The sequence below is a fragment of the Pteropus medius genome, unplaced genomic scaffold (genome assembly GCF_902729225.1).
Source record: "Pteropus medius unplaced genomic scaffold, Ma_sr-lr_union100, whole genome shotgun sequence".
In the NCBI taxonomy this organism is placed as follows: domain Eukaryota; kingdom Metazoa; phylum Chordata; class Mammalia; order Chiroptera; family Pteropodidae; genus Pteropus; species Pteropus medius.
This window is the reverse complement of record NW_024352004.1, coordinates 1,198,537-1,218,031: the sequence shown is the minus strand read 5'-3', so window position 1 is coordinate 1,218,031 and position 19,495 is coordinate 1,198,537. Positions and strand designations below refer to the sequence as shown.

Sequence of the window (19,495 nt, the reverse complement as noted above, 5' to 3'; positions counted from 1 at the left end):
TCGAACCCCAGAACCCAGTTCCGCCGGCGACTCTAGACTTAGCGCCACCCCATCTTCTCCAGACCAGTCAGCTTCGAGACTTTTACCACTGAGGGGTCGGCAACCGGCCGAGCACCGAGAGGGTTAATCCTATGATGTCACAGCCGGAGTCTTTCTTACCCCCACCCACCACTTCCCGCTCCCCACCCCTCCGGTTCGGGCTACTCTGCCACCTGGCTCAGCTCCCAGGGTCCTTGACCCAGGACGAGCTGCCTTGCACACCCCGTTGCCTGTCTGGCTCCCTTCTGAGGTCTCAAGGTGAGACCGGAGAAGGGGAGGGTGGTCCTGAGTTCGCACTGAGTCAGGGTCCGGGGGAAAGGTGTCTGTGCCGAGGGCAGCCTTCGCCCCCTCCGGTGCCCCCAGTGGAGGTGCAGGTCGCGAACGAGGCCGGGATCCGAGGACTGCTGGGTGAATGGGGGGACTCATGAGCAGGGGGCAACGCTCGGAGCCTACTCCTCTCCATACCTCGGGGAAGGCCCAACTCCCCGCCTGAGGTCACAGCCCCCTCTCTGCCGCCGCCTCGCGCCTCCCCCGCGCCATCCTCAGCCCCGCCTCTCCTCCCTGTCCCTCCTTTCCTTTACCTCGTCCCTCCCTCTTTCCCTCCTCCCTCCCGACATCTCCTCCTCCCAACTCCCTTCTGGCGCCGCTAAGTTTCTTCGCTTACGACCGCGCGCTGAGCTGGGGCCGGGCCGGAGCTGCACCCCCGCTGCCCTGTCCCCGCGCACAGACCTCGGGCCCGGCCCCGGCCCTCGGAACCATGCTGTGCGGCCGCTGGAGGAGTTGCCGCCGCCGCCGGCGTGAGGAGCCTCCGATGCCGGCCCAGGTCGCAGCTGCCGTCGCGCTCCCGCCGCAGCCCGCACCCCAGGACACCGGCAGCAAGAGGCCTGGCTTGCGGGCGCTGAAGAAGTTGGGTCAGTGACCAGCGGGGGTGGTTCGGGTGGGCGCCAACTGTCCCCACCGCGCAACTTGGGAGGGCCGGGGTGTTCCGGTGAGCCGTTCTTGCGCTTCCCAGGCTTCATGGAGTTGTGGGGAGTATGGCGAGGTACGAAATGTCAGCACCATTCCAAATGGGGGTCGCACCTGCGGTCACCCAAGGTCCCCGGCCCGAGCCAGGCGCCCAGGATAGCCTTCGTTTCCCACCAGGAGGCGCCCACGAGGCGCGCTGGAGTGGGAGTTTGGGCGAAGGGTGCGGATCGGGGTCCCTGAGGGCCTGGGAGAGTGAAGTGAGAGACAAGCTTGGGGCATCCTCCACCTTCCCATCACCCCGGGCCTTCTAGGGTCTGCGAGCGCCACAGGGCATCCCTGGATCTTGGCTGTCCTTAAGAGGGCAGGAGAGCTGAGGAAGAGGCTAGCCCTCTTAAACCAGCCCTCCAAACCAGCAGCCCCCAGAGGGGTTGCTGCAGCATCACGGCACTGATAGGACTAGTCTAACCGGTGAGCACACTGTCCTTGGTATCAGAAAACCATCTCAGGTTGGGTGGAAGTCCCTGGGGCAGGGGAGGTAGTAACTGTGGCTTATTAAGTGTCTCTCGACAGGTGGCACTGGGTAGTTACATATGGGGTATCATTCAGGTGGTACAATCCCCATTTCACAGATGAGGAAACTGACTCAGAGAAGTCATGGAATTTACTTATGACCACACGGCTCGTAAAAGGCAAAGGTTGGCATGCAGGCTGTGCTCCATCACACTGCTGCTGGGACCCTCAGAGTCTGGGCAAAATGAGACTGACTGGGTGGTTGAGTGGCTTGAAAGAGAGGAGTCGTTTCGTATATGTGTAAATACCATGAAACTGCTGTTGGTAGAATAGTTAATGATGGAGAGGTCAGGTGTGGGGCTGAGGGAACAGAAGGACAGGGTGGCCCAGGAGACCTGTATGAATCTTGGAGCAGAATTCAGGGGTACCAAATGCCAGTCTTGCCCTTTCTTTGCCACTGTCCCCCCTCCTTGTTCTTACTTCCACCTCCCACTCATTTAACCTGAATTTATTGAGCACTGACTATGTTCTGAGCACCGTGCCTGGCACTCTCTTTACAGAGACATGACATGATCTCTGCCCTACCCTCCGTCAATCAGATATGCAGACAACAAACATTCATCGAGTGCCTGTAGTATACTCTGCCCTGGGGATTCAGCAACGAACAGGACAGACACAGTCCTGGTCCTTAGGGAGCTGAGCATCAGGAAGGAGGTCAGACAGTGAAGCAAAGAAACAAGACTAGGAAGGGAAGGAGCAAGTGAGATTCTGGGGAGCCTGTGAGGAGCCTGGCTACACCCTAGAGCCAGAGACCAGAATGAGGCAAAGGGGTCTAGGCCAGATCTTCAAGGCCTCTCCTTATAGAGTTATGGACTTTTCCCAAAGGGCAGGAAGACGTTGGCAGGAGTTGTGCCAAGTAGGGGTGGGTTGGACAAAGGCCGGGGTGAAACAGGAAGACCATAGGAGGGAGGCTGAGGGGTCAGTTGGGCAAACTATGATGAGTCTCAGACAGACTTGGGCTGGTATAGCCAAGATGGATTCTAGAACCGCCTAGGATGTAGAACGGGCTGGACACTGCAGTCAGCGGGATCAGAAAGGTGTCTCTGGTGGGTGGCAGTATCATTCTCTGGGCTAAGAAGTAGTGGTGATTTGGGGAGAAGAGGAGGGCCATGGAATGTTGAGGTGCCACTGAGACTCAAGGGCTAGTATTGGGCCAGAGAAGCAGGCTTGGGAGTCAGCTGCCGACATGGGTTCTGGATGCCGTGGGAAGGCAGAGGTGATGCCCTGCACACCTGTCTGCTTCTTCATTCCACACACGTTTGCTCAGCTCCATCAATGTGCCAGGGCACTGTGCCAGGGTTTAGGGCTACAGAGATGAATAACACAGCACCTTGCCTTTGGGGAGGGAGCACAGTGTAGTGGCCGGAGACACTTGTAGACAAATAATTACAGCTGAGCCCAAGCTGAGTAAGGCTACACAGGAGCTCCAGGCACTCTGTCACAGTGACAAAGTCAGGAGCTATGTAGGTGTCAGAATGTCACCCTCTGCCCCGCCACTGTCCCATCCTGCTGCGTAACTGCCAAGAGAGGAATGTCCAGTGTGTGGGGAATGCCCCTTCCCAGGCCTCACTGAGTCCAGGAAGGGCGAAGATGAAACCCAGGTGACCTGGGGCCCAGCCACTCAGGCCGTCAACAGCAAGGCCTAGGCCCAGCACCAGAGTAGCTTCCAGCACCACTGTGGCCATAGCTCCTCCTGAGATGACCTTCATAGCCATCCGGCCCTGTCATGCCCATGGCCACACCCCTTAGGCTAACAGAACAGATTTTATTGTAGATCAAGTCAAGAGAGAAACTAGGGTGGGGAGTGGCTTAGAGGTCAAAGAGGCCTTTAGAGCCATGGGTTGGGGGACGAAACAGGACGAGGAGGAGGGAGGAACAGCGCCCCACGCTAAGTGGGAGTCATTTGTGGAGCCTGAGGTCTCTCTCCTGTCCCTGCCCTGGACTGGCTGTGGGCTTGGCCTGGCCCCAGGAAGCCAAGGAATAGTTGAAGAGTGAGAAGAGGGGCCCAGTGAGCATCTGCGATGGGCCAGGTGTAGTGCTGAGCCTGCATTAGCCCTGATCCTACTTAATCCCTGACGCCCCTGAGGGGAAGGTGCTACTGTTGTCCTCATATTGCAGATTAGAAATTCAAGGTGAAGGAGGTGAAGTCACAGGCCCAAGGCCACATAGTATCTGCCTGCCTGCCACCAAGGCCTAATTTTCAATGGCCTTTATTGCAAGAATGAATGAATACTAATTAACACCTTTCTAACACTATGCCAAGGCTTGTCACGTATTAGCTCATTTAACGCTCATAATCATGAGATAGGTGGTACCGTGAACCTTATTTTACAAATGAGGAAACTGAGGTTCAGAGAGATTGGAAGCTAGGATGTAGCTAAGAGAGAATGTGAACCCAGGCAGTATGGCCCAGAGTCCAAACTCAGAATACAATGAATGAATAAATGAATGAATGAGTGATTTTTACCTGCAGAGACCCTGCTACTACTCTCCCCAACGGTGGCCCTACCAGCCTCCAGGGGTGTCCCCATACGCTTGCCAAATAAAATATAGGATTCCCAGTTAAATAAAGAATGAATAATTTGAGACATACTAAAATATCACTTGTTGTTTCTCTGAAATTCTAATTTAACTGGGCATTCTGAATTTTACCTGACAACTCTGTCTCCCCAGAGCCCCTATTTGCCTCTGTGCCCCTGATGCTCCACCCTATCCCTAATCCACCGAGTGGCAGAACACTGAGTGGGCAGAATCCTGCTCCCTGCCCTCCCTGGCCAGCACACACCACCAAGTGCCATAAGGCAAAAGGGCTGTCCTCATGGCCTGCCAAGGACGTCTCCTTCAGGGTGAGTGGGGCTGCTGTAGGTGGGGTTGGCAGCTGTAGGTCTCCAGAGCGGCCCCCAGTGCTGGCAGGTGCCTGGCCCAATGGCGGGGAGGGCTGGATAGCCCTCCTGGCTAAGGAGGAGCATGCTAGGCATCGGGGGGGTTGGGAAGTGAGCTCTGTCAGGCCTTGCCGCCCTACTCCGGCCTATCCTCCATCTTTAGCTCTGGGGAGCCCCCTCCCACGACTTCTACCCCCAAGCAGGCTTCACACCTGCTCTGGCCCTGCCAGGAAGGGTGCTGCCACCTTCATCTCACTGTATCCAGCCCAGGGGCAGGAGAAACGCCGCCTGCCTTTCCCAACTTTGCTGATTCTCCAAGGAATGTTATGGACTCTGGCACCAAGCTCCACTGGGCTCTAGCCCTGTGTGACAGCCAGCCAGGGCAAGAGGGACATGCTTGGTTCCTGAGGTGCTAGGGCTGCCTGCTGGCTAGAGGATTCGGGCGGGAAGGTATTTTGGGACCCTTCACCATTGCGTGTCTCCTCCCAGAGCCTCACGGTCCCAGCCACCCAGCAAAGCTGCTCTTCCTCCCCCTCCCCCACTGGCATGAAGCTGTCGGCTGTCACTGTTCCCTGCATGTCTCACATTCCTGCTGGAGCCCCATGCGTCCTTCCTGAGTGTGCATTGGCACACACAGACACACACACACTGCCTATTTTCCTCCCCAAGCTAACCCACATTTCTCCCTCCCACCAACCCCACCCCACACAATGCCCACACCCTCTATGTACACACCACCCTACACACACCCTCACTCAAGACCTACCACTCCTTTCACATTCTGCTCTCCGCATATCACTCCTCTATCAACATGCCCCACGACCTCACAGCGGCTTGCCCCACTTTCCCACCGCCACTGCCAACATGCTCTGGCCCCTGCCCGTCCCCGACACAGGCCCTGCAGCCTTCCCTTTCTTGGGCGGCCCCCTTTCAGCTTACACGGCTTGCCTTCTCTGAGCTTCAGCGGACCATCAATGAAGAGAGTGGGATTTGGAGGTCAGAGATGGGTTCGGCCTTCCCCGTGACTCCTTCCAGCTCTGCTGTTGAGGCAGTTTTCTGCCCCTGGCTTTGGCTGCTGGGATAGAACTGCTCAGGCCCCAGACCCCACACAGCCCAGACAGCCCAGTGGTAGTTGGGAAACTGTGGACCTGCCCACTCCTCACCACTTCCTGGCCCCTCTGTAGGGGCTGAAATAAGCAATAGGCTCAGAGAAGGTGTCTGAGCCCCAGCTGTCAACACGGAACTGGAGCTGGGGGCCATGAGACTGAGGAGGACAGATGTAGTGTAACACCTGGTCCCTCATCCCTCTCAGGGCACTGCCTCAATTTCTTCCTTTATTATCATTATCGAGTGCCCACTATGGACCAGGCCCTAAACGAAAGCGCTCCATGTGCTTTAGCTCTCTGGAACCCGCATAGTCCTGGAGTTAGGCCTCCCCATCTCTCATGCATCCAGCTCCACCACTCACCGACCCGGGGGCCCTGGACAAGTTAGTGAGCAACTCCGTGCCTCTTTTCAGCTTTATTGAGAGTTCACATGCCATACAATTTGCCCATGTAAAGTGTACAGTGGTTTCTGGCATTATTAATTTTCAAAATTGTATTAAAATATACATAACATAAAATTGGCCATTTTAATCTTTTTTAAGTGGCTAACTCATGGTAGTTTCTACATTCACAATGTTGTGCTATGTCCAAAACTTTTTCATCACCCTAAACAGAAACTCTGTAACCATTAGGAAGTAATTCCTCCTTCCTCCTTTCCCTCAGCCCTTGGTAACTGCTAATCTACTTTGTCTCTGAATTTTTTTTTAATTGAAGTATCAGTGACATATAAACTGTCTATGAATTCGACTACTCTAGGTAACTCATATAAATGGAATCATACAATGAAACATACAATGTCATTTTAGGTCTGGCTTATTTCACTTAGCATAATGTTTCTAAGATTCATTCATGCTGTAGTATAGATCAGATTTCGCTCCTTTTTATGGCTGAACAATATTCCTCTGTAGGGATATACCTCATTTTGCTTATTCATCCGTCGATGGACACTTGAGTTGTTTCCACCTTTTGGCTATAGTTTTTACGGTATAATTTCATGATTGTTCCTCCACCTGCCCAGTCAAGGTAGCTATGGAGCAGACCCAGCCCAGCTCCAGGTTCAAGGCAGAGGTGGATAGAGAACCCATAGAAATCATAGGAGGCAGGAAGCTTGTGCACCTGCTCCAAGCAGGTAGGAATGAGGTCAAGGAAACGTCTGTGGGTTTGGGCTTGGCAGGACCTATAAATATTTACTGGGTGGCTGGGCCGACAGCCAGATCCCTCTCACATCACTGCCCAGGGCCTGGGCCCTCCTTCTGACCTCACCCCCTTACCTCTGTGGGTCCTGCCCCTCCTGACTGACATCCAGTCTCCCCAATACCCCAGGGTTCATAAGTTCAAGCAATGGAGAAATGGAGGCACCCACCCAGGGACTCAGCACTTGGCCCAGCCTGGCTCTTCACCTTCAATCTGTTTGGCTTTTTTCATTGGGGGTGTTGTTGGGGGACAGTGTGAACCAAGGGACAGTGTGATCCAGGGGCCAATGCCAGTTTGGCGGACAGACTAGGATGTCACCCCTTCACCCAACAGGTTCCTGGGGGACTAGGGGTGAGGGCCAGGAGCAGGGAACCTGTCCTAGTGGGAGGCTGGTGAAGAGTTCAGGCTGCTTGTCTCTATGTCCTGTTTGCAGAATACTCTGGACAAAGCAGGCCCTCAGTGACTCACTTCCATTTCCGGCCTTAGTCATCTACTAGTCCCCCTCTTTTCCATCCCTCCCAACTATGGGCTTGGCAGCAGAGGGCTAGCCAGGTCAGGGGAGGTGGCCCCAGCTGCAGAGCCTGGTTGTTGTGGAAATGAAGGGTCCCCTTTCCCACAGCCGAGAGGTGAGAAGGGGTGGGCTCAGTTGTGGTGGCCCTCCAGGTTTCCCTGTCTTGCCACCCACCCCATTGTTTCCCAGGATGAGAGAATTCAGAGATTGCACAGATACGGGGATAGGGGTATGGGGGTCTGGTGAGTCCCTTGGCCTGGCGCATGTAATGTTCCAGCTCTTTGTCTGGAAAGAGGAGAGTTCCACTGACCCTCCCAGAGGGCCACAGTCTAAATCCTGAGAAACCCTTTGGAGCCATTAAAGTCACAGGCTGGCCCCAAGGGGGACCTTAGCCTCCTAAGGATGGCAGGTTTCTCCTCCCGCCCCTGAGATCCTGATTCTCACTCACAGTCACCCTCCAAGTCACAGGGTGGGTTTTTAAACACACAGATGCCCAGGCCCCGGGCTACACCTGCTGGATGAGAATCTCTGGGCCATGGGTTTTGCAACCTCCCCCAGGTGATACTGATGCACAGCCAGGGTTGAGAAACCCAGACTCATAGGGCCTCTGCTCTGAGGAGTCAGGGACAGGGCTGGGGATAGAGTGCACTTAGTCCTCCAGCTGTCTGTCCATCTGCCTTCCCTTTCAGAAAACACTGGCTGCAAGCCTAGCTCTGGGACAAACACTGAGGTGTTCATCACTGCCCTGGGGTTTATTAAAGTCCACTGAAAATACAATTTAGATGGGATGTGTGTTTGTTTGTTTTAAAGTAAAAAGTGCTGTTCATGGTCAGGGATGGTGAACTCCCATTTGAGGATAAATCAAGAAAGGCTTTCTAGAGTTGGTGATATCTGAGCTGGACTTTCAAGGATGCCAGTACGAGGAGGAGAAGGGAGAAGGATCCTACAAAGTCTCCAGTAGAGGGTAAGAGAGGAAGGCCCAGAGATTTAGACTTGATTCCTTAGGTCAGAGTTTGCAATTGGGCATGCAGGGGCCTTGGGATCTGGGTTTCTCAACCCCAGCACAAAGCCTAAAGCCAAATCCAGTTTTGAGGGCTTGTTAAAATAAGGGAAGGAAGAGAAGCCCACAGTCCTGTTTCCTTTGTCCCACCCAGTAGTGTTTTGGGTTTGTTTGTTTGTTTGTTTCAATTTGATTTAGTTGCCAACACTGAAAAATCCGGAGGCTTCACATACAAATCCAGACTCTGGTTCTCTGGAAATTCTGAGCCCTCATCTACCCCTGGCTGCCCCGTCCTTCCAAAGGGCGTAGGCACTACAGTTTGTCCAGTTCCCACACCTTCTATTGTCCCCTGGCTCATAAACCTTTGATTTTGACCCTTGCTGTGACAAATCCAAGCAGGGTGTGGCACCATCGGGATGAGCAGCATCTTGGCTGAATTTCGGATTTTGTAGCAGGTACTACCGTGGTCTCTATTTTATGAATGGAGAACTTGAGGCTTAGAGCATTCCCAGGTTAGTGCCAGCAAGGCTGTGTAACTGAGAAGTGACAGAGTTGGGACCTGACTCCCAGGAATCCCGAGTTTAAATTCTCTTTCCAAAAATATTTGCAAATCATATATCTGATAAGGGGCTAATATCCAAAATATATAAAAAAACTCATACAACGCAATAGCAAAACCCCAACCAATCCTATTAAAAAATGGGCAGATCTGAATAGACATTTTTCCAAAGAAGACATACAGATGGCCAACAGGTACATGAAAAGATGCTTTACATCATTAATCATCAGGAAAATGCAAATCAAAACCACAATGAGATATCGCCTCACATATATTAGAATGGCTATTACAAAAAAGACTAGAAATAACAGGTATTGGCAAGGATGTAGGGAAAATGAAACCCACGTGCGCTGTTGGTGGGAACATAAATTGGTGCAGCCACTATGGAAAACATTATGGAGGTTCCTCGAAAAATTAAAAATAGAGCTACCATAGGACTTGGCAATCCTACTTTTGGGCATTTATCTGAAGAAAATGAAAGTATTAACTTGAAAAGACATATACATCATGTTCATTGCAGCCTTATTTACAACAGACAAGATATGAAACAGTGTTCATCAATGGATGAATGGATAAAGAAAACGTGATGTGTGTGTATGTGTGTATATATACACACACACACACACACACACACATATATGCATATGTGTGTGTGTGTGTGTGTGATTACAGACACACAAACACAATGGAATAAAAAAGAATGAAATCTTGCCATCTGCAATAACATGATGGACCTTGAGGGCATTATGCTAAGTGAAATAAATCAAAAGAGAAAGACAAATACTGTAGTATCTCTCATGTGGAATTCAAAATAAATAAATCAAAAAACAAGCTCATGGATACAGAGAACAGATTGGCGGTTGCCAGAGGCAGGGGCAGGGGTTAGGGGTGGGGTGTAGGAGAAACTGGTGAACTTTTTCTTTTAGTTAAATTAAATCTGAAATAAATAGATAAATTCTGCTCTTTCCTATCTACCCTTGCCCAGGGTGGTAGCGGAGGTGAGTGGGGTCGGGAAGATGGGAACAGGAACAGAGGGATTCAGTGTCATGGCCAAGGGCAAAAGTCCCAGAGCCTGACCTCCCGGGTTTGAAACCTGCTTCCACCACTTCCTGAAAAGCCATCGAATTTCGGCAAATGGCTGAATCTTCTGTGTACTTGTTTCCTCGTGTGTTAATACATGAACAGGGGCTGCAGTGTGTGCGGTAGGTACTTTGTGAGCATTCTGTCTTATTAAGGAGGGTGGACACTGTGACCGGAGAGCGTATGAGGGCTGCGGGGGGTTGCATGAGGTTGTGACAGTGGCTGGGCAAGGGGGAGTGCCAGATGTCACAGGAGACCATGCTTTCACCGGGTACCACCAGGGCACAAAAAGGACACCTAGAGACCAGCGTCAGGAGAGCTAAGGCAGGTCCTAGAGGCCTTGACCTGAGATCCTGAAGCCAGAGTGGCTTCTGCTAACCTCCCGTGTTTTGGGGGAAAGCAGAGGTGAGGAGCTTGGGTGGCTGCAGGAGAGATTTAGTTAGATCATGAGACTGCTTTCCTGATGGCCAGGTTTTCACATCAAGGGCAAAAACTTGGTGACATTCTGGGCTTGAAGGCTGGAGGCGTGATGGAGGGGTGTGGCAGAAAGGGTGACCTTTGGTGAGGCCGAGTCCCACGTGTGGCCTGAGGGGTTGTTCTGCTCTAGGGCCTCAGATGTTGCTGCTTCGCAGGGAGAAAGGGCCTATTACTGGCACCCCTCCCAAGGGGGCCTGGGTGGGGCACACCAAGCTTCTAGTCAAACCCCAGTGCTGGGGGCATGTTCCACGAAGGCGATCCACCCACCCAAACTCCCGGCATTTGCACCCCGCAGGCCTGACTGAGGATGAGGACGTTCGAGCCATGCTGCGGGGCTCCCGGCTCTGCAAGATCCGCTCGAGGACATGGCAGAAGGAGCGACTGTACCGGCTGCAAGAGGACGGCCTGAGCGTGTGGTTCCAGCGGAAAATCCCGCGCGCACCGTCGCAGCACATCTGTGAGCCAAGGCGGGTGGACGCTGGGCGGGCTAGGGCCAGTGCCTGGCCGGCCTGCCGCCTCTGATCGGCTGCGTGTGGCTGTCCCTCCCCCACAGTCTTCGTGCAGCACATTGAGGCCGTCCGCGAGGGCCACCAGTCCGAGGGCCTGCGGCGCTTCGGAGGTGCCTTCGCGCCTGCGCGCTGCCTCACCATCGCCTTCAAGGGCCGCCGCAAGAACCTGGACCTGGTGGCGCCCACCGCGGAGGAAGCTCAGCAATGGGTTCGCGGACTGGCCAAGCTGCGCACGCGCCTCGACGCCATGAGCCAGCGCGAGCGCCTCGACCAATATCCTGCCGGCAAGGGTGGAGGGCTTGGGTGTGAAGGGAGGCCAGCCCTGCGCCTGGAGGACCCCAGGCGAGGGGAGATATAGCCGGGTCCTTAGGGGGTCCACGGTCTGAGCTAGAGCCCCTTGTCTTTAGAACTGAGGGTGGAGACGCGGCCTCGCGGCTCCGGGGAGCCCCAGTCCCATAGAAGACACCCCACTGCTGTACTCGGGGAGCCCACAGGCTCCTTACACATGGGAGTCCTCTGGTGGTGGTAACATGCCTGTCAGTAACCGGTCATCTGGGAGCGGTGCCCAGCCTGTGGTTGGTATTTCCTGAGCACTCACACCTGGATCCACTGCTATTTGCACCGAGCAGACTCCAACCAGGACAGTAAGATGAGCTTCAAAGAGATCAAGAGTCTGCTCAGAATGGTCAACGTGGACATGAATGACATGTACGCCTACCGCCTCTTCAAGGTGGGCATGTGCCACCACTCTGAACTCTGACCGCTGCTCTCTGCCCTCCCCCAGACAACTGAGTCATCAGCTTCCCTCCCCACACAGGTTTTGTGGAAAAAGTGGCCTCTCCCAGCAGAAAGGCCACATCTGGGGCTACTTATCTTTAATCCTCCCCTAAGGCCACTGGGCCAGGATGGGAGTGCAGCCCAGAGCTTCTTTCCTCACCCTTGGGCAGAGTCCAAGGGTAAGAGCATCGCAGGCCTCCCTGCCCCTCCCAGGTGAGCCGCAAAGCTGTAGTTTTCATTTCTCTAAGTCCATAGGGCACCCTTTGCACAGGTGACCATGTGCGGCTTACACACAGGAGCACAGAGAGGGGCACACAGGGCTGGATTCTGCATCTGTGGCCCAGTCAGAGCATGTGGCAGACCCCTGTGTGGATGTTGACTATGCGACCAGCCTTTGACATTGAAAGACAGGAGAGTCATGGCACCTGTACCCCTGGGCCAGCAGCTCCACATGGATCCTCAGTTCTTTGATACTCCTTGACCCTGGGTATGAACGTAGGAATGTGAGGATTAGAATGTATGCACATGGGAGAGGAAATTGTGGCACGGGAGCTCAGTTCTGCCCCAGGGTCACCATTTTTCCTCCCACATCTTATTTCTTGGGGTAGGTCATGGTACAGAGGGACAGGCACTGAACCCAAGAGACTTTCCTTAGCATCTTGGTCCTGCAAGTTACCATCTATATGAACTTGAGCAAGATGGGAGCCTCACTAGCTCTCAGTTTCTCTACCTGTGAAATGGGGGACATCTGTCTTCCTGGCTGTGGTAGATGACAGATGTGTCAGTACAGGCCAGCTTTCCCAGGGCGTTGCCTCCTCTACATCTCTTCCCCTACTTTCTAGGAGTGTGATCACTCCAACAATGAGCGGCTGGAAGGTACTGAGATTGAGGAGTTTCTGCGGCGGCTGCTGAAACGCCCTGAGTTGGAGGAGATCTTTCATCGGTACTCAGGCGAGGACCGCGTGCTAAGTGCCCCTGAGCTGCTGGAGTTCCTGGAGGACCAGGGCGAGGACGGAGCCACGCTGGCCCGTGCCCAGCAGCTCATCCAGAACTATGAGCTCAACGAGACAGGTGGGGTCTGACAGATGGGTTGGGGTCAACACAGCCCTAGTCTTGGCGTTTGACAGGTCTGGGTTCCCAGCTAAGCGTGCTGTGCTATTATTGGCTGTGGGCACCATCTTGGCCAGATTATCTTGCCTCTTCCAGACTCAGCTGCCACATCTGTAAAACGCCATAGTAATGTACCTTCGTCACATAGTAAGGCTGAAGATTAAATGGCATAACTTTGTAGAGTCCAGTCAGTAGACAGGTGCTCATTATTACTAAGTGGAGCTTTGGGGGCATTTGGGGCTGGACACGGGGGCCCCCCATGTGGCCTGATGTTCTCTCCTGCCCATCCCTGTAGCCAAGCAGCATGAGCTGATGACACTGGATGGCTTCATGATGTACTTGTTGTCGCCCGATGGGGCTGCCTTGGACCCGGCCCACACGTGTGTGTTCCAGGACATGGACCAGCCCCTTGCCCACTACTTCATCTCCTCCTCCCACAACACCTACCTGACCGACTCTCAGATCGGGGGCCCCAGCAGCACCGAGGCCTACGTTAGGTACCAGAGGGACAGTGGCGGTGAACACTCCTGGGAGCCCAGCTTGGGGGCCTCGGTTCCCACTGTGGGCTTTTTAGGGGCCACCTGGCTCAGCCTGTCCATTTCCCTGCTCTGTGCCACCCATATGATACCTTCCCTAGCTGTCTGTCTGTCCGCAGGGCCTTTGCCCAAGGATGCCGCTGTGTGGAGCTGGACTGCTGGGAGGGGCCAGGAGGGGAACCCATCATTTACCACGGCCACACGCTCACCTCCAAGATCCTCTTCCGAGACGTGATCCAGGCTGTGCGCGACCATGCCTTCACGGTGAGCCCCTGGGACCCCCTTGTCCTGCCCAGAGAATTGCTTATTCACCAGGTGCTACTGGGACAACTGGCCAGTGGGGTAGGATAGAGCTGAGTGAGAGGCTCCCTTCTGTCACCCTCATATTTAGTCAATGTATTAAAATCACAAAATTTCCAAAAGAAAACCTTGGAGTAGGGAAGGACATTTTAATCATGACTCGCAGAAAGTAAGCTATAAAAAGAGAAGCTTAACATGGCATCTACATAAAATTGCAATTTCAGTCCAGCTATACAAATCTTGCTGTCAAAAAATGATGAGCTGGGGGAAAAGGTTGCAACCTAACGACATGGTCAATGTCATTAGCATATAAAGAGCATTTATAAAAGAAAACCATTCCTGCAGCTGCCCTCAGCCTCCCAGACAGCCCACCCCTTCCCTGAGGCCCCGGATCTGACATCTGCCGCTCTGTGTTTCCCAGCCCCAGCGTGTGTCCCAATCCCACCGACTTAGTCCTCCCCAGAGTGGGTTCTCCAGAGCCCCATCTCGCCTGCCTGTCCTGAGGGGGGCTGGGGCCTGGGTATAGCAAGGGTCCTAGTTGGGACGAAAGGGAGAGAGAAGGGGTGAGTGACTCTGAGTTGCCGCCCCTCCTCTCCACAGGTGTCCCCGTATCCTGTCATCCTATCCCTCGAGAACCACTGTGGGCTGGAGCAGCAGGCTGCCATGGCCCGCCACCTTTGCACCATCCTGGGGGACATGCTGGTGACACAGGCACTCGACTCCCCAAACCCCGAAGAGCTGCCATCCCCAGAGGTGAGGCTCCCAGACCCCTCGCCTGGGTGGGGAGGGGTCTGTCTGCAGTCCAACATCCACCCCTGCTCATGTCACTTCCCTGGTTCAGGACCCCTCACCTCTCTCTGCCTTAACCTGCCCCTGCTCCTCCCTTCATCCGGCATCTACCACACCGTGGGCTTGTCACTCCCCTGCTCTCCATTCTTGACTAAACCCACCCCAGCCTCTCACCTGGCATTCAAGACCATCCATGCCTTGGCTCTGACTTCCCTGCTCTGCCTTGCTGCCCACATTGTCCCTGAAAGCTCAGCCACTCCCACCTCGAAGGGGTTGGTTGACTCTTACTCCACTTGGAGCTCCCCTCCCAGCCATCTGGCTTGCCAAGCAATACCTGCTTAGAATCCTAGCATAGCCTAAACCGCCTCTTCCTGTGGCCTTAGAAACTTCCCCAGCATTCTAGCCAGAGGTGGTATGGCCTCCCTTCCTCCAAAACCTCAGAACATTTTATCTGCCTTCTCAGGACGTCTGCTTGAGAAAACTCTCCTCCGACTCCGACCTCAAATATGCAAGGAATGTAATTCACCTTTGTGTGTGTGTAATTTTATTTTTTTATTGGCATAAAAAAAAACCATGCATATGGGTAAAAAATAGAGTTATATATAAGTGAATACAATGGAAAATGGGTTTTCTTCCACTCAGGCTCGCTCTTGTACCATTTCACAAGAAGTAACCATCTTCAACGGTTTCTTGTGTGTCCTTCCAGAATTTTCCCATGCATATGTACCTTTGTCCGTAGCTATGTTCTCTTTCAAATGTTACACAAAAAAGATCATGCGATTCCATGTTCTACATTCATTTCTTTCACGTGAGATCGTTTTCGAAGAGGACGCCTTCTCTTTCAGTCCTGAGCTGCCTCCTTCATTTTAACAGCTGCCATGTAGTGTTCTGATGTTTGGAGGGACCTCACTAGCCGGTTCCCTGTTGATGGCCTCATAGGTTGTTTCCTGGTTTTTCCTATTAGAAACCACTTATCTTTGTGTCCCCTTTCCTACTTCTCACCCCTCGCCAGCCCCTCACACAGTGGTGGCTGAATGACTGACCAGCTGGCTGACATAAGGGCAGAGGGCTTAATCCTTCTTTATTGGCTTCTACAGCAGCTGAAGGGCCGGGTCCTGGTGAAGGGGAAGAAGCTGCCAGCTGCTCGGAGTGAAGATGGTCGAATTCTCTCAGACCGGGAGGAGGAGGAAGAGGAAGAGGAAGAAGAGGGAGTGGAGGCTGCAGAGCAGAGGCGGTGGGTGAGTGGGCTGGCCTGGGGGCTTGGTATAACCGTGGAGCTTGGGGAAGGGAAGGGAGCGAGGAGGACTAGGGGCTGGAGCTGGCGCGCCCCTGCAAGGCTTGTCTTCCCAGGCCAAGCAGATCTCCCCGGAACTGTCAGCCCTGGTCGTGTACTGCTGTGCCACCCGCCTACGGACCCTGCGCCCTGCCCCTGTCCCGCCCCAGCCCTGCCAGGTCAGCTCCCTCAGCGAGCGCAAAGCCAAGAAGTTCATCCGGGAGGCAGGTAGGAGCTGGCACATCAGGGATCTGGGGGTTGAAGGGAGGCCTGTAGGCTCCTGGTGGGGTCAAATCCTGAAATTGGCCTGGAAAGGAGATTGAGAGGGAGCTTTCTTGGAGGCGTGATGAGAGGTCATGGGGCTCAGGGAATGAGTACCCAGCACATGCCCAGCACCGGGCCGGGGATACGTGGAGGAGAGAGGGCTCAGGGAAGGAGGCTGCTGTCTGCCTTCACCTGGAACACAGCCTATTGTTGGGGCCAGACATGGCTGGGTAATTATGATGTGCGGTGATCGGGCAGGGCATGACAGCAGCTGAGGGAGCCCCGCAGAAGGGAGTGAAATCAGGGGAGGATTTCTGAGTATGTGATGTCTGAGAAGACACCTGACAGAAGTATGAGGAAGAAGCAGCCAGGTGATAGAAGAGATTTCCAGACAGGAAGAGCAGCTTGCACAAAGGCCTGGAGGCATGACATACAGGAAGTGTTCCAGGAACCCAATGTGGCTGGAGGGCACATGTGGGATGAGTAATGAGAGACGGGTATGTCAGCCTAGGGCCAGGTGTTCCGCACACTCAGTCGAGGAAGTGGGGACTTGGAGCTGGGATGCAGTGCAGGGCTGTGGGAGGGGGTCCCCGCCTCTCCCTGGACTTCAGTAACCTCCTCATGAGGTTCCCGTGCCCACTGAGTCAGAGAGAAGAGGAGATGGGGATGGGAATTCAGCCTTTGTTCTCAGCTAGTCCCTGGAGTTGAGGGAGGGATTACAGGCCCTGCCCATGGGAGAGGGACACCCTAGGGGCCCGTCACAGTCCAGCCCCAACTCTCCCCCAGGAAACAGCTTCATCAGGCACAATGCTCATCAGCTGACCCGCGTCTACCCACTGGGGCTACGGATGACCTCAGCCAACTACAGCCCCCAGGAGATGTGGAACTCAGGCTGTCAGCTGGGTGAGTGGGACAGCACAGCGGGTAGTGGGCAGGGTGCTGCTTTGTGGGGTGGCCCCTGGGGTGCCATGGGAGGCCCCAGCAGTGATGCAGCCACACTGCTTTCCAGAAGGTGGAAAAAAGTGTGCCGTTGATAATAACAATTCAAAGAATTGTCAGCAGGATATGTGGGGAACACAAATCAGGCTCGCTTGTTCTTGACAGTGTAAAAGTCGCACATTTTTTATGAAGGTAAAAGTTAAAAAAAAAAAAACCCACCCAACACACAGATGCACATGAACCCCTGGCAGCCCCAGGTCGAGCCTGCCAAGGGAGGGGAGTATGGTCCCCTTGGGAGTAGGTATGGAGATCTCAGGCCTCCTCAGGCCTAGGCTCTGGCCCAGCCCCAGCCCTGAGGGTGGGGGCTTCTCTGGCATGCCCCACTTAGCCCCACATTCCGGCCTTAAGGGATTCCAGGTGACAGTGGGCTCTTGATCCCCTGGCTGCCATGACACACCACTGAAGCCATGGTGGGGGGGGCAGCACTACCCACACAGAAGGACCCTGGGCCCTCTGTAGGGAGGAACTGAGTCCTCTGCCCACAGGGCTTGTCTGGGGAGAGGACAGTGAGGAGAGGACAACTAAGAGCCCCTGTCCTGACCCTGTTATGTCCACAGTGGCCCTGAACTTCCAGACGCCTGGCTATGAGATGGATCTCAATGCAGGGCGCTTCCTCATCAATGGACAATGTGGCTACGTCCTGAAACCTGCCTGCCTGCGGGAGCCCGACACAAACTTTGACCCTGAGTGCCCTGGACCCCCCAAAACTACTCTCACCATCCAGGTCAGCAGCTTTGGGGGCAGAGCTGGCTCTGGAGGTCCTAGTCCACAGGGAGCCAGCCTGAAGTGGAGGGAGACAGCAGAGGATGGCTTGGTGGGAGGGCATTTGAGTCGGAGTCCTGCGGGAGGAGGGCCAGTGCTGAGGGCGGGATGCTTCCCGCCCTGGTAGAGGGGCCAGGATGAGGCTCCTCTTCATCCCCCACAGGTGCTGACTGCCCAGCAGCTGCCCAAGCTGAACGCTGAGAAGCCAAACTCCATCGTGGACCCCCTGGTGCGTGTTGAGATCCACGGGGTGCCCGCAGACTGTGCTCGAAAGGAGACCAACTACGTGCTCAACAACGGTGAGTGGGCCTTCCAGTGGAAGTGGGGTGGGGCAGACAGCAGAGGATGCAGGAAGGTGCAGGGCAGCCCAGGGCCGGCTGGCTCTGACTGCCTTGCCTGTGCCCTAGGCTTCAACCCCCGCTGGGGGCAGACCCTGCAGTTCCAGTTGCGGGCTCCAGAGCTGGTGCTGGTCCGGTTTGTGGTAGAAGATTATGACACCACCTCCCCCAATGACTTTGTGGGCCAGTTTACACTGCCTCTCAACAGCCTGAAGCAAGGTTGGTGGGGTTGGTGAGGATGGGAAGGGACAGAGGTCTGGGGCCCTAGACCCTGTTCACCAGGGCCACAGTTTTCCTGTGGGAGCCTCCCCTGAGCCAAAATCAAGCTGGGCCCCAGCCCCAGGGGTGGGATGTGGCCAGCCCTGGGCCTGCAAGGTGGCGGGCAGCAAACCTGAAGCCTGGTTACCCTCCCCACAGGGTACCGCCACATCCACCTGCTTTCCAAGGATGGGGCCTCACTGTCACCAGCCACGCTCTTTGTCCATATCCGCATCCAGAGCTCCTGAGGACCTCTGCAGGTGCTAGTCTGCATCATCCCGTGGCAGACTCTCTCCGCCTTTGGGGTGGAGGGGCGGCGTGAGTACCAGCCCGTCTAGCCTGTCCAGCCTGCCTACATTTCAGGCTCAGGCTCTGGTCTCAACTGGGTGCTGAGGGTTGCCTCGGCCCCTTCTGAAGAACAGGTGGTCGATCTTTTCCCTGCAACCCTGAGACCTTGAGATGGCACCAGCTCGAGTCCTCTGCTCACCCTCGTCGTGGCTTAGGAAGAGCCATGCCTGCTGCTGCCAGGAGACCTGGGGAGCAGGACTCCTGAGCCCTCAGCCCCTCTGCCCCCTGAAAGAAGTCCAGCCACCCCCAGGCATTGGCCACCCCCTAAGGCTCTCTTCTCCCTCAGGTTCTCCCTGGGCTCCTCCCTCCAGCTCTAGAACCTGAGCTCCCTTCCCCTGTTAAAGAAAGAAGAGCTGGGGCTGGGAGCCCTGGGGACACCAGAAGTAGGTTTTTAGCTCGTGTCATAGAAGAGCCCTGGAGAGGACACTAGAACAAGACTATTTTAAAAAATAAAGAAGCAAGTTTATTTTACCACTGCCACCCGCTGCCTATCTACCTCTGATGCTACACCCAGGCCGATGAGAAGGGTTCGGGGCTGAGGGAGTCCCCTGGGCCTCTTCCTCCAGAAGGGTTTGGATTTGTCTAGATGCCAGGGGGTTCTGAGATGCCATAGCTCAAAATAGCCCTGACCCCTGCTCTTAGCTTAAAGCTGCTGCCAGCATCACAAGACGCCCCGCCAACCCTATAAGGGGCCTTGAATAGAGAAGAGGGAGCTGGATGGGCTTCTGCCAGAAAATAACTGTTATGGCCCTTAAGGGGATGGAGACTCTGAGGGGCCTCAGACAGACCCCCACTTTCCAGGCTAAGTGGGGTTTAAGGCCCCTGTCTACTCAGTAGACAAATCTCAG

The 19,495-nt window shown here is 54.7% G+C and overlaps 1 protein-coding gene and 1 long non-coding RNA gene across 2 annotated transcripts; one reads left to right on the top strand and one right to left on the bottom strand.

The window, feature by feature from the left end:
• Window positions 1-555: 555 nt before the first annotated feature.
• On the top strand, window positions 556-19,127 carry PLCD3 (phospholipase C delta 3). Its single transcript, XM_039846765.1, has 15 exons — window positions 556-950; window positions 10,680-10,841; window positions 10,938-11,166; window positions 11,494-11,623; window positions 12,513-12,741; window positions 13,076-13,277; window positions 13,436-13,580; window positions 14,217-14,369; window positions 15,503-15,643; window positions 15,756-15,906; window positions 16,729-16,845; window positions 17,499-17,665; window positions 17,867-18,002; window positions 18,111-18,260; window positions 18,459-19,127. The coding sequence occupies exons 1-15, from the start codon at window positions 797-799 to the stop codon at window positions 18,545-18,547; spliced, it is 2,355 nt and encodes a 784-aa protein (XP_039702699.1). The 5' UTR covers window positions 556-796; the 3' UTR covers window positions 18,548-19,127.
• Window positions 11,309-15,507, bottom strand: LOC120589249 (uncharacterized). The gene is made up of 3 exons (XR_005649426.1): window positions 14,580-15,507; window positions 13,526-13,604; window positions 11,309-12,153 (listed from the first exon to the last, which is right to left on the bottom strand). It is a non-coding gene; the product is annotated as an uncharacterized LOC120589249 (long non-coding RNA).
• Window positions 19,128-19,495: the final 368 nt, after the last annotated feature.